Source organism: Cimex lectularius, unplaced genomic scaffold, assembly GCF_000648675.2.
Source record: "Cimex lectularius strain Harlan isolate CLEC.00 unplaced genomic scaffold, Clec_2.1 scaffold312, whole genome shotgun sequence".
Classification (NCBI taxonomy): Eukaryota; Metazoa; Arthropoda; class Insecta; order Hemiptera; family Cimicidae; genus Cimex; species Cimex lectularius.
The window spans coordinates 81,602-97,010 of record NW_019392856.1 but is presented as its reverse complement, the minus strand read 5'-3'; the positions used below and the strand labels follow the sequence as shown (position 1 = coordinate 97,010).

The following is a 15,409-nucleotide window of genomic DNA, read 5'->3' as shown; positions in this document are numbered from 1 at the left end:
AAAAATCAACCGTATTTTTCAAAACAAAAATTAGTACAATAACATTTTACAGGTACTTACACATTTTACCAAATGATGCCTTTCTATATAAATAAATAAATAATGCATATGCCGGATAATTTTTATTCTTCATAAAATAAATAGATTCCTTGTTTACACAATAGCCTATACTAACAATAATTAGTACTAATTTGACTTGCATTCAAGTTGTAAGTAGTGAAGGGTTGAACATTTTTTCATAATTCGAAATAGGTTTTTTTTTTTTTGGCAGCGATGAAAATACAAGTACATTTTTATAACTAACACCAGACACAAATTAAAAAAAAAATTCAACCACAAAAAAACTTCAACCTTCAAAACAAACTTCTGCCAATTTATCACAGTTTGTACTAAACATTCTCCATCACTCTTTTTCATTTTTTTCCATTTTGTCAAAATTATTCTTCAAAAATATCTCCTGCTTCATTTCTGAGAAAAAAATGTTGACTACCACTGAACATTGCTCATCATAACTGGGGTCCCTTGTACAATTGTTTATATTTTTATAAAGCAATAATAAATTTTGGGGCTAAACAGTGCATTTATTCTTTAAAAAAAAAAAGATGTAACTTAAAACTTTAAAATAGAAAGTAATCATAAACGAAAAAGTAAGGTGTCTTAATTCATGATATAATAATCTTGTTTAAAAAAAATTGCAATGGCAAAGTTTAAATGCTTAAATGTGTTTTTGGTAATAAAAATAAGAAATTCTGGCAGGATTGATCGAAAATGTTCCTAAACTTTATGTTTTACTTATAAAGTTATATATTTTCTTTGTGATGGTGAAATTTTATCTCAACATTAGTATTATTATATAGTTATAATTAAGTGATGTCCTGAGATTATCCGTTTTTCCAACAGTTTACAATAACAATTAGCAAGATGATACAAGATTAATTTTTTGTTAATAACATTAGACACAAAAGTTAAGATTTTAATTATGTACTCAAAAAAGACCCCAATAAATTTTAAATTAAACATAACATACCCAGTGGCACATTTAGGCATTTGTAAGTATAAAAAAATGTCAAAATACTTTCCTCGTATAAAAACCTAAATAGAAAAACTAATTTGTATTTTCAAAAATATATCAGCCACAATTTGGCCTTACAGTATATGTATTTTCTAGTGCGAGAATTTATTCTCCGTCCAATTATGTCACACAGTACATGGTTTGTGAAAATAAATAGAAAAAAAAAAAACAATAACATTTAATTTCTTTGGACAGCTATCAAATCGTTCGATCAACAATAGCTCATAACATTTTTTTAATCATTCTACAAAAATAATTTTCAAAATATCAACTTCTAACACAATCCTGCAATAAAAGGGATTTGTAAACAGTAATTTAATTATACATTTTACCTTCAAAACAAAATATTTTCAAATGAAATATAAAAATTACGAGAATAAAAGTGTTAAAAACTATTTTATGTATAAAAATTGTTCTTAGCACAGGCTTGACAAAATGCATCACTTGCTGTTTCTTAAAAAAATTCTTTTTTTTTAAATAATAAATTTAATAAAAAAATTAATTTAAAAAAATAAAATAATTTTTTTTTTTTGTCGTTGTATTGTCCTTCTTTTCAACTCTTTTTGTATATATTCGATTCAAATTGTGCCAGTCCTAACGTTCCCAAGAAATCTTACAATACTTATATCGTTTAGGGGGACATGAAAAAGGTGGGACAATACACGGACCTCAGGCACCTGATATTTGTAATATAAAACAACAGAAATTACAATGAAATACCATATGTAAATTACTCCACTTTTAATCGTTTACTAAACTCCTCTTGCTGCTTTTCCTTCCACTCCTTCTTCGCTCTCATCCTCTTCAACTGACCATCCCTGATAACGGATAAAAAATTTAAAAAGTTCCGATTATGACATTTTAAAACAATAATCTAAACTCACCACATGAGATCGACTAAGCCACCCTGTTTAGAAATCACCCCCTTAACACGATTTGCAAAATCGATCGCACTTTCTCCCGGCGCTTGGTACATCGGTGGCAAGTACCAAACATCGCAGACTATCGCCCATGACGTCATCATCATATAGAGATATTGTAACATTGAATACCTAGAGCTGTTCCAGAATGCGTCTCCAAATTTGGGATCATACTAAAATTTTAGGAAAATGAAAAACAAATTCTAGAATCATACAACTTAAAATTTATCAAATTACCTTAATTGCAACCGGATATATTACACAGCCGACTTCAAAACTTCCTTTTTTAAATTGCATAACAGAAGTATTATTTATACAAGTACCTTCAGGAAAAATGAGTATTGGTGGATTGTTTTCTTCAGACACGTGCTGCTTAAGTCTAAAACAAAATTGTGAGAAAATGATTATTATAATGTAAAACCAGTCATATAATGAGTACACTTAATTGCAAGAGACCTCCAAATGGTTAGGGCTCCAACTTATATTTGTCAAGCTAGCGGTTCAGGGTTCGAATCCTGGCAGAGCCAATGTCTTTTTAATTTTGATAATAGTATAAAAAATCAATTTTAATGTAATTTGACCCCTCATACGTGACACCAAATGGTCTGTATGAGTATGTAATCTGCATTATCTGCATCCTCCCGTTTATTCTTTTTAAACTCTTAAATTTGTTTTTCTATGCATGTGTTTTGTTTTTTTAATTATTTACCCATTTTGTATAATTACATAAAAAAAGGAAAAAAATTGTAAAAAGGAGAAACAACTTTTATTCAACCACATCCAAATTGAACATACATTCTGCGGGTTGCCCCTACTTCATTGCGGGAATACACCTGTTGCGCCATATAATTTACATCACTTAAATAAACAATAAAAAAATGTACATTAGTTGTAAGTACCAGAAAGCTATTTTATGTGATAAATTGGTTTCCGCCATTAACATAGGACACGATCAACGTGTTAGTTAATGAGTATGCTTAATTGGAAATCTCTAGATTTTCCATAATTTGTTGTTGTAATTAAAGTTGTTTGATGAATTAATCATTTAGTTAATTTTAATTTAAAATAAATGGTTGATTAGTTCTTCAAGCTTCCCTCTACAAGTTGAATGAAATTGCACTCAACCAAGAAAAAGGACACAAGTTAATAAATTTACGTACAATATCTCTAAAAGTTCACACTCTTCTCAATTGCAATCATGATTTTCTTTACAAAACCAAAATGTGATTAAATCCAAATTGTAAAAACACTAAGAATGAGGATTAATTGAAAAATGGCAAAAGGGAGGGAAAATTCAAAAGGTGCGGTTGAGATAGGAAGTTAATGTCCGAGCGGATCGAGGTCACGATAGCTCAAGTGGTAGAGCAGAGGTGTATCTAGCCGGAGATCGTGGGTTCAAATCCCGCTCGTGCCACTGACTTTTTTATCTCGACTAAAAACCTTAATTAATTGGTAACAACAAGAATAAACATGTGCCAAGTGAGTAAAGAAAACAAGAGGAAAAAATATGTCAGCACCTCCAAGATTTAAATAGTTTTACAGATTTAAAAAAAAAAATTCAAATTGACAGTATCGGCTTTCATGATTATTTTTAACAATCTGAAGTAATAAATTTCTAAGAGTGCAGATTTAAAGTCAACACATATACTGTATAACATTCAGATTTTCCTGGATTAAATTTGGCAATCATTTTCACAAAAAGCGTTTGAAATAAAGAAATTGCCAGAGAGGAAATAAAACAAACTGCAGTGAAACCTGTCTTTATGGACAATTTTTGCATTCCCTGGCAAATAAGATGAGATTTTTATTCCTTTTAAACTCCACTATAATAGAACCCCTCCTGCCAGTCATGGAATATTTCACCCCTCCAGAACAGATTTAAACAATGACCATATGAAAAAATACTTGTTTCGATCATTTTAATGATTTTTTTTCTTTTAGGGCAAAAAATTTTCAGGCTTGTTATGATGCATAATCCCGCCTCCCAGAGGGTATTTCAACTAAAATGTTTTATGAACACTCAGGATACAGGTGTTTTTGAAAAAAAGTTCATTTGTAAGCACATCGAATTCGAACCCGGAACACTTTTACCTAACAGTGATGAGTAATACTTCATTGAGAAATAATAAATGTTGTATTTAAATTTTGTATTGTACATGTATGTTCAGCTGTTAGGAAATGGTACATGTTTTTCCATATTTTTCTGGAAGCTACTTCTTCCATGTCTTTATACGTTGTTTCTTCTTTGAAAGCTTTTCTTTCACAGAGGACTTGGCAACTCTAATCGGTGGAAATTAGGATTCCCATCCTACTTTATCATTCAAATTTCGACACAATTACAATTAATTAAGGTTTTTAGTTGAGATAAAAAAGTCAATGGCACGAGCGGGATTCGAACCCACGATCTTCGGCTTGATACGCTGCTGCTCTACCACTTGAGCTATCGTGACCTCGATCCACTCGGACACCAACTTCCCATCTCAACCCCATCTTTTGAATTTTCCCTCCTTTCGCAAGTGGTAGAGCAGCAGCGTATCAAGCCGAAGATCGTGGGTTCGAATCCCGCTCGTGCCATTGACTTTTTTATCTCAACTAAAAACCTTAATTAATTGTAATATATTAATTGGTCAAGCGGACCACGAAATTAGTGAATTCAACACAATCTTTAGTACTTGACTACAGGCCTGTATCGATACCCTGTGCTGAAGTGGTTTAATGGATTAAGTAACAATGGTCATATTGATTCTTTGTTAATTTTTTTTCCTCTTCAAATTTACTAATATAATAAAAAAATAATTCCTTACATGGTCAAAAATTGATTAATTATAGTCTTAAAAAAATAATGTCTGTGAATGAAAATTAGCCTCTTCAAAAACTAATGCGGAAATATCTGCTCGAGTCAGCCTAGTGACCTGCCTGTTAAGCCCCTTTTGCGAGTTAAACAATCAGTCTAATTAATCTTACATTTTATATCTTACAAAACTAAAGTTTTTATTTAAAACGTAAAGCCATACCGTAAAGCAACTGTTGCCCTGTCCTTAACTTCTAATCTTTCAAACCAGATATGGGGTGAAGCTCTAGCCAGAGCTCGTTGTAATATACCAAGGAAACCACCGTGTCTTTGGCCAATCTGGAAGAGAGAAAAAATACAATTAGAATAACAACCGACGATTCAACGAATAAATAAGTCTTTCTTACTAAAGAATAGGAGTTGTCACACATGAGTATCAGCACATCAATCGGTGATGTGTGGTTGGCAACACAAATGCCTCTCTTTGGTCTGTTTTCTGGATTATGATATGTTATGACTGAGGATAATGCAGAAGAAAGAACATTGAAACACATCATTGAAACTTTGCGGGTCAGCCATCTTTTAAAATCTCCCTTACGAACATAACCAACAATAGCTGTACAAAGAGTTAACCAAAGTACCTACAAATCAAAATAATTAGATGATACATTCAGGCATATAAAATTATTTTTAAAAAAATAAATAAACACTAACGCCAAAGAAGCATATTAAAACTCTAATGGGAAGAAGGAAAAAATATCTAATGAAAAATCCGGACACCCATATGAAAGAGAGTTTCCAGCTTATAAATTCGTATTGTCGATTGGTTCGTGTGAGTAAATTCCATGACTGAAAAATAAAAATTATGAAATACAGATACACATAAAAAAATTATAATAAACGTACCTTTAATTCCTCAGCTTCAAATCTGGAGGTTACCTGATCTTCAATAATTGCTTCTACACCAGCTTTTACTAAATCAAAACAGTCAGACAGCTGAAACTCCCTACGGAGGGTTTCAAATGAAGGCCTTCTTGGAATACCTTTGTCTTCCTATAACAAGACAATTCATTTTTAATAGTTATTCATGGCAATAAATTTAAAAAGAAAAATAATAAAAATTAGTTTTAAAACCCGACCAAAACTATGAGAATAGGCAGAAGGCGATCTCATACTGGAACTGTCTACATCTGACTGTAATTACAGACAACTTGTGCATCCGGCATAAGCTCTCAAATTAGAAAAGACTTGTTGGAGCCATTTGTCCATTAGTAGTGGTTATTTTTTGGTTTACATGCATTTGGTTTTTCCTTCTTCTAATTTTTAGCTTTCGATAGATATTTCAAAAGCAATTTCTTTAATAAAAAATTACTTGTTTTTTGTCCCACAGCTACTCAAAAAAAAAATCCTAACAATCATAAAGAGCCTCACATCATATGGGACCAGAAATCTGTGAAAAGTGCGAATTCGCTTGAAAACGGGCAGACGATCCGTACACATGTCCATGCCCTCAGCTACTGTGCCCGTCTCGTGCATCATAAGCGTAATGGGAAGCAAACGAATCCAAAATAGTTTGGATTTTTACTGCAAACTGGTCCTCCCAGCCCACCCAAGAAGGCATGAATTGTAAAAAATCCTAGTGCTGGAGAGGATATATTTATGGGAAAATAATTACTACAGAACGTGCAAACATTTTTTGTCTGTACTTTTTTCAAGAATAAATATATAATAAATAATATATATCGAGTTCTACAAGATTTGTAAAAAGTTTCAAAACAATGAAAATTCTATTCTTCTTAGTTTGTCTATCAAGGGCAAAAAAAAAACCCAGCTTGCAAAACAAAATATATAGTTGGTTCAAGTGTGAGAGAGTTTATTACCTACATTGGGTTTAAAAGGTTTATTTTATGAGGGTTTGCAACAGCAGAGGCCATATCAACCCTTGGGGTATAGGTGTTTTTGAAAAAACCCCAAATGTAAATACGTAGAGTGCAAATGGATTCCAACCCAGGACTTACACATTATAGTGATGAGCGCAGTGTCAACACCTAAACCATTGTGGTGCCAACGCCCCATCCCAAGTGTGATTGCCAAGCTACAAACAATATCATAGTAGCACAAAGGATAAAATAGTAAAGTTATAAACTATTTGCATAAAATTTGCATTACCTATAAAATTTATACCTGAGGAATTTAAACCAATGCATTTTGCAAAAACTTTTCTTTTTTTCTTCAAATTTATCATCAAATTAACTTAATGTAGGCTCACAAGTAAAGTTACAATTGTAAGACGAAGGATAGAAAATCGGAATGCAACATCAATTAGACTTGTGTATGGTCAATATAAAACAAAATATAAATAAATATATAGTATCATTTAGGAGGCAGTGCTCTTTGTGATAGTAATAATATAATATTATTGGCATTTGTACAAGACTACAAACTCTAAGATTGCCAATTTTAAAGATTTATAAATAAGTCTTTTTTTCTTCTTTTTTTTCCTTCCCCCCTCACTAATATTCAATCAATACGTAACTTCAAAATTAATATCACGCTAATCTTATCATAGGAGTGTCGTGTAATAAAAAATGATTATTTATAACATGTGATACTTCTGTTAATAAAGTCTGGTATTGTTTGTTAATAATTGGTTTTTTTTGTTTGTTTGTTAATAATTGTTTTTTTTTTGTTTGTTTGTTTTTTTACCTGCGATAATTCAAGATTGTTGTTTCCAACGTAATTCTGTTCAGGGTCAGGCACGAGAATTAAATCTTCCCTGGAAATAAGAGTCGTTCCATTTGGCTCTTTCGAATGTTTTTCATCGGACAATTTCCTTTTCTCCTCAGGTTCTATATTCCATTTTCCTTCTGCTTCTATAGTCTTTCGACCAAACTGCAATAAAATGGAAAATTTCTATTTAACATAATATTATATGCTATTAAACAAATATATACAACTACAATACATATAATTATTGGATTAAACATGATTAATAAATTAATCATAAGTGTAAAGGGCAAAAACGTGCACCAAGACCACGGGATAACGTTTATCTAATCAGACGACAAAAAAAAAAAAAATAGTGTCAAAAGTCATGTCTAGAAGCAAATATTGTAAAGCAAATTGCCCCTGGACATTTGCATAATAAATAATTATAATACCAAAACAGCACATTAACATTATCTAACAATAAGATAAGAATATCTAAAACCAGAATTTTGGCTGAAATATACCATTGTATGCCATCAGCTTGAACAAATTTTAAAACACGATACGTTAGATAAAAAGACATAAATCACGTGTATTTGCTGAATGTCAACACCAGAACCCATTGAAAATGTCCAGTGTAATTTTTTAATTAAATTAATTTTTTAATAAGAATTCAAATAGAAAGTAAAAAAGGCAAATAGAAACAATATTATTGATTTGAACTTCCTAACAGAATTGGAGATTCTCAATAAATTTTTTCTTGCAAAACAATCACCCATATCTTTCCTATAAAAATCCGCTGCTATAAATCAGGAAAACAATAGAATTTTTCTATCATCCTACAACTAAAAGAAAATCAAAATAATTAATGAAAAAATAATACTTTTTTTCTAGAATAAACATCTGTGTTTAAATAAGTGTTAAAAAAAAATAACTAAGTGAGTAAAAAGCAAAAATTAAATTAATCCAAAGTGTTTCTTTCATCCTATATTTCACATATTTAAATTTATAAGTATGAACTGTTCGTTCTATACAAAAAGAAAAGGACATGATAACAATTAGTCATGAAATTATATATGCATATAACACAATGTGTGCGTGTGTATGTGTGCACTGTCGGCAGGCCTTCCAACCGATGCTGACTTGTATTGTTAAATACTGTCCATTCCCAATTCTTAAATGTGCACAAGTTAGCAAACCATGTTATGTAATTTCAAAAGAAAACTTTCTCCTTTGAAATGTGTGCTACAATGGCATTTTCTCCTTGACTTCATTGTCGTATACTTCATGGCAAACCTCTGCTATGTACGGGTACAAAAAATAAGTTAAATAATCTAAGTGATTCCTCTGATAAAGCTACTAAACTAAAAAAACTACTAAAAACTACTAAACACATACAAAAAAAAAAGAAAAAAAAAGAGAGATTAACTATGGAAAGCAGTTGATCCCAGAGGCCAACAAAAATATTTATCAATAAAAATATAGTTTGATTAAAGAATGACTAATTTCTTTAATTCTATTGTTTAATTTAAACTTTTTGGACAAAAAAAGGAATTACAATGTAATAATTTGTACAATGTAATAAACATCACACAAGTTTTTTAAATAATTATTTAATATTCCTAATATTTTAGTAAGAGTTTAGACCTTTTTATCAATTCCTTTGTGTCCCCCCCCTAAACTCAACAAATTTTAAACTGGATTCTTTGAAGTACAATTTGAAAGATAATATATTAAAACAATCAAATTACAGCAGTTTGTTAATATTTACTTTAGTATAAACAAATGAATAATATAATATCAGAATTAGATTTTGATTTTAGCTTTAGTTTAAGTAAACTGACTAGTTGGCAATCTAATTTAAAAATTATGCAGTGTAAACTAAGAGAATCCTTTAAGTAAAAATGTATTTCAAGAACCCTGAATACTTGCTCCGGCAGGATTTATAAAGATTTGAATGTTAACTTAAAGGACGTAAATTACATAAATCCAATTAATTACTTAAGTTGGATAATCAAAGCGAGAGGTGAGATGCTAAATTGTAGTATGTTTAGGTATCCGTAGAGGTCCCTTTGTAATATGTCAGAGGCAGAATACACAGGGGTATTGGATTCAAACCCAGGATCTTTACTTTTAGTAATGAGCACCATGTCAACGCCTAAACCGTTGCGTCCATTAACGCCCCCATCTGCTTATTATTATATAATTTTCTTTATTATATTACATAATGTACATGTAATTTTACTATTAATCTTATAATTGTTACATTATTTATGTACATTATTTTCCTTTTTAACTCCCCTTGTATTTTTATATATATCTACCTGTATTTTTTCTACATCAAGTAAAAAAAGAGAAATAATTATAAAATTTATTTATTTATGGAAGAAAAAATGACCGATTTGTTTGATTGATCAATCACTAAATTTCTTTGTTAAAAAATTTGAAGGTTTATGTTTTATGTAAATTATAAGTATGTAACAAGATACAAGCCTGCTAATGGTCATGGAACAATTGTATAGAAAATCAATAAAGACATTTATCTATCTATCTACAGCAAACTTCAGGTAATTTCCAAACTGCCAGAATTTTTTACTTTAAAAGTAACCCAGCTTTCAAATTGATATCAACATTTTGAGAATTAAAATGATATTTAATGACAGTCTAACCTTCTCCATCCTCATTACATACAATATAATTTGATACCATTAATGACGAATTTCTTGAGTAATGGTATTTAAAGGACAATTTCAAAAAAAAAAATTGAATTTAATTTACTGAAATTTAAAGAAAAGCATTCAAGAGCAAAAATGTGCTTTCAAAATGAAAAACCAAATGAAAATTTGCAGCTAGTCAATATAATAAAGTCCGCGAAATCTGAAGAAGCTGCAACTCCATTAATGACATTCATCAAAAATTAGCATTTTCTTGTTTTTTAATGGTTTAATGGGAGATCAGGCACTAATGACAGTATCTTCTTTTTCCACAGTCATCCAACTCTAATCTCAAAATATTTTCAGATGCATGAAGCAAAATATAATTTTGCTATAATACAATATAATTTACATATTTTTTAAGCAATATTTTAAAACGTTCAAATTAGTATTTATTTTTTGCAACAGCCACTCAACAATAGATTAGAGGAATGTTCTTTACCCTTCGTTTAAATTTACATAACATTTCACTCCGTTTTTTCTACTAGAAATTTCTATGAAAAATATCTTCAATCTTAGAATATTGGGCACCAAGCAAGATGATAATTAAGCTCACACATTTAATTTTTCAGGCAACAACAGTCTAAACAATTCTGTTGTACATTATACACTATTTTACTTTTTTTTAACCTTACAAATTGACAATAAATTTGTGCAGTCCTTGTACTTCAAAAGCAAATAAGCACCTTCAGAATGAAGGTTAAGCAGGAAACAAATTTTTTTTCTCTCTTTCTTTGGGTTTGAATACACTTATCATCCTTTTCCAATTGTGTTTTACAATTTTTGTAATTATTTTTATTGTATATGCATTTCAAAGCTCATTTATACCTCCTCTTTAGTACATTACTTTTAACGGTCTGGACAAACAACTGTACAATTCATTCCTTTGCTTTTAATATAGATGTACATTTCAATTCCTTTTAAAATTATAACTCTTAACAATTTTTTTAATGAGATCGTTGGGGGCTACTACAATATTCACTTTTTATATTGTCATCAAATTTTAATCTTCAAAGTTTTTTGAAGCAGGAAGATAGATTAAAATTACTATTAACTATTATGTAAGGGTCAATTAATTCACAGCAGATTAGAGAGAAGTTAAAAAACATTCAGCAATTTTTTAATCGTCATTAAATTGATAATTTTTTTATGAGATTACAATGAAATTACCTATGATAACTGTGTCTGCAATTCAATGATGAATCAAATGATATATGGCAGCCAATTACAGAAGTTTAGTTAAAACTTTTACTTTCTATAATATTACAAATTTAAATGGAATTCTTCAACCATATTTGGAAAATGTACCTTGCAAATGGGCAATTAATGGTGAAAAATCCAATTTTAAAACCATGAAAGTCCATTTAATATTATGAAACTAGAACCACGAATTACTAACAACAGCCTTTGAAGAAAAATTACAATAAAAAACTGACAACATTTTGTTTTGTTGATAAAGTCAGGCAACAAGGACAGACTTTTCACATTGCCTTGAAATTGTAATTTTAACATATTTTCTGAAGTAGGGGGAGCTATATTTATGTCTTGACAAAACAATGTTTTAAAACAAGTAAAAACATAAAATAAGACACAGTATAACTGTGTTTAAATAAGAAAAGACGTTGGTCTGAGGTTGACTGCATTTTAAAACAATTATTAACCGTGTCAATGTTTGTTCTGTAGGTCAATCAATTTAGATCAGATTGTTAATAAGTTGTTGACATACGAAGCAAATGAGCAATTAAACAGAAATTCATACAAAGGATAGTACAAATAGTAACATGATTTGGGCAACATGCAGTAGTGCACAGAGATAAGCAAAACAAAGTAAGGAACTAATGTCCATTTAGAATTATGAAACAACTACATAAACATCTGTATTCTTATAAAATTACAACCAAAAAACTGACAACTTAGTTTTTTGTAATGAAGTCAGGCAGCAATGACATCCTTTTCCAATTGATATCAAATTGTATTCTCAACTCGTTGCCTGAAGCAAACTAGGGACCATGGTAGCCGAGTGGTCAATGCATCAAGATTCGCCAAGAGTCATTAGTTTGTTACCTACCATCACCCCTGGAATTTCATTATCCTTCTCTTCCCTCAAAAATAATGTTAAGTAATCCATGTATGTATCTGGATAATATGAATAAACATAAGGCAAAAATGGGGAACCCTGGTGGTTGACACATATTTGCCAGTACTATTCAACAAAAAACTATCCAACAAAAAAACTATTTGATAAAACAATTGAACAGAAAATCATCACTGAAAGATCCAGGGTTCAAAACTCAGTGGCTTGGGCTACTTAAAAAATAAAAGAAGAAAAAATACAACATTAATTACATCACCTCAAATAATTATTATTGATAACTTAATTATAATTAAAAGTTGCCTTTTTTAAATAATTTTTTATGAACCACTTGCATAGTTAAGTTTTGAAAAGTCTATCATGATACTTGAAGTAAAATGAAGTATATGAATTTAAAACTGAAAAAGTCAAATAAACATGCAGGCAATGATTGACGTTACATTTTAAAATCATCAGTCAATTTAAAATTATGGAACGATTACCTCAAAAACAAAAGCTTTCTTATAAACTTACAACCAAAAAATGCAACCATTTTTTTAACGATAAAATTCAGGCAGCAATGGCTATTTTCCCATTACCATCAAATAGCATTCTTAAAAAAAAAAATAATAAATAAAAAAGGTACCGGGTTTGAATTTCTGCGGCCTTCAACTCAAAGCCAAAATATTTGCACACAAAAAAAATTATTTACTACCCAGGGGTTGACATGATCCCTATACCTACACCTCGATTAATTTATTGGCAAATTAACTTTGATTTTTTACAATACTACAAAATGATATTATAGTCAATCACACAGTTCTTCAATAATACTTCACATAAATGAAACAAATGGCCTATTAAAAAGTGAAAAATCAAATGAACAGCATGGCGTGCCCCATAGCAGACATCAAACTACACCTATTGTACAAAAACAGCAGTTTCTTTTAAAATTAAAAGCAAAAAACAGGCAACTTATAGTTTTATTATATTAATCCATATTTGCTTAGTGGTCATAATTGACCTTATTAATTATTCCAATTAATTATTCTTTTTATCTAAGGTTTTTGGTTAGATCAAAAGTTGTCACGATAGTTCAAGTAGTTAGAGCAGCAGTGTATTGAGCCGAAGGTCAAGGGTTCGAATCCCGCTCGTGATACTAATATTTCATCCCAACCAAGGCCTTACATAAAAAGAATAATTAATTTAAATAATTAATATTAGCAATTAGACCACTAAACAAATGGATTAATATAATAAATAAAGACACTAAAAGTTCACCACGGTCACTTACTAAGTCGCTGAGAATCGAATCCTGATTACAGGACATTTATTAAATGTCAAAAAGAGGTAAAATGCGGTTTAGGTTGAGATGAGGAGTTGGTGTCCGAGTGGTTCAAAGACACGACAGCTCAAGTGGTTAGAGCAGCGGCGTATTGAGCCAAACATCGTTGGTTCGAATCGTGGCACTAATTTTTCATCTCAACCAAAATACTTAGATAAAAAGAATAACTAATTGTTATTGTTTTATGAGAAAGTAAGACAGCAATTACAGTATTCTCTTTGTCCATTGTCATCGCATTCTTAACTAGTTGCCTGAAGCAGGAAGTTAAATTACAATTTAATAAAACAATGTTTATCAAACTCAAGACTTTTGTTGTTGACATTTCAAATTTAAATCGCTTTGTTCTCCGTACTCAAAACCAATATCAATATGAGAGAAATAATGATATGTCATAACAAAGGACACCCAATATTGTAGCAGAACATGACAGATAAAGACGTTACCTTTGTCCCGCTCACGGTATAGATTTTTCTACGTCTTGAAAAAAAATTTGTTTAGAGTGATAGGGAAATAATAAAAGTCTACTTTTTCAATCGGATCACAGTGTTTCTGAAACCCACCGGATCGTCGTTTCCAACCATGAACATGCTTGAAAAGACCTTGGTTTTTTTTGGTGTGCGACGAGTTCAAGGATTTTCCTCGTTAAATTTTATTTTCGAAAGAAGTAAAAATGTTATTACGGTAATGTTAAAAAGAAGGGAGAGTTGAAAGGGCTCACCTCGAATATCTTAACGAGCAGCTTGACATAAGCTCGCCTCACGCCGAGAGACTTCCCGATGGAGGCGAGGATGACGATGATCGGTATAAAAAATAGAAACGGGGCGACGAGTAGAGTGAAAAAGGCAGTTATCGCCGGTAGAAGGTTTTGCACCATCGCAAGGTTCGAGCAGCCGCAGAGCAACTGGCTGGTTGGATGGGTTTGAGCTGGGCATGAAGAGCGAACCACTCGGGATGGGAAGTGGCGAGCTGGTTCCGCTTCTGCCTGGATGACTGGCCGTCGCTATTCAGTACTCGCTAAGTCGCTACTCGCAGTACCCGCTAGTCGCTAGAGCCCCGACTGCGAGAGCGGTGAGACTCGAAACTCGGCGGAGCGCGTCGTAAAACGGTCACCGTGGATAGAGAGCGCGCGGACCGAATTGACATCACCTCGTCTTTCGAGACCGCCTAACGTTCAAAATACTTAATCAACTCAAAGCCAACACCATCTACTATTACGAACAACCAAATACCGGATTTTTATGCAGTAAAGATGATCAAAATATACAGTTGAAAGCAATATGCAATGAGATACAGTATTAATACGTTCAAATATGGAATGATATGCAGTAGTAATACGTGCAAATATGCAATGATCTGCAGAATTAGTACATTCAAATGTGCAATGATATGCAATATTAATATATTCAAATATTCAATGATATGCAGTATTAAAACGTTACAATATGCAATGATATACAATACTAATATGTTCAAATAGGCAGATATGCAGTATTAATATGTTAAAATATGCAGTGTTAATACGTTCAAATATGCAGTATTAATACGTTAAAATATGCAATGATAAGGAGTATTAACACGTTCAAATATGCAATGTTATGCAGTATTAATATGTTCAAATATGGAGTATTAATAGATTAAAATATGCAATGATATGCAGTATATATATAAAGTGGAAGATTTATGGGCTGACAAACAGCTGAGGTCATCGCCGGCCCTCCGCGAGTATTCCTTCTTTTTCCTTTCTTTCTCGCGTATTTTGTATTGAACTGCAGCCATTTGAGCATCTC

The 15,409-nt window shown here is 31.1% G+C and overlaps 1 protein-coding gene across 1 annotated transcript; it reads right to left on the bottom strand.

Annotated features, from left to right (window-relative positions):
• Window positions 1-1,175: 1,175 nt before the first annotated feature.
• On the bottom strand, window positions 1,176-14,703 carry LOC106661865 (glycerol-3-phosphate acyltransferase 4). Its single transcript, XM_014385582.2, has 9 exons — window positions 14,341-14,703; window positions 7,490-7,675; window positions 5,690-5,836; window positions 5,498-5,632; window positions 5,191-5,424; window positions 5,007-5,122; window positions 2,230-2,371; window positions 1,957-2,165; window positions 1,176-1,890 (listed from the first exon to the last, which is right to left on the bottom strand). The coding sequence occupies exons 1-9, from the start codon at window positions 14,494-14,496 to the stop codon at window positions 1,803-1,805; spliced, it is 1,413 nt and encodes a 470-aa protein (XP_014241068.1). The 5' UTR covers window positions 14,497-14,703; the 3' UTR covers window positions 1,176-1,802.
• Between the last annotated feature and the right edge of the window lie 706 nt (window positions 14,704-15,409).

What these genes read in the sequence shown, in the direction of transcription:
- LOC106661865 (XM_014385582.2), bottom strand. Translation starts at nt 14,496, where the DNA reads ATGGTGCAAAACCTTCTACCGGCGATAACTGCCTTTTTCACTCTACTC. An exon ending in ACAATCTTGAATTATCGCAG is followed by an intron (nt 5,837 to 7,489) that starts GTAAAAAAACAA and finishes GTCTTGTTATAG; the next exon opens with GAAGACAAAGGTATTCCAAG. An exon ending in TTGAAGCTGAGGAATTAAAG is followed by an intron (nt 5,633 to 5,689) that starts GTACGTTTATTA and finishes TTTATTTTTCAG; the next exon opens with TCATGGAATTTACTCACACG.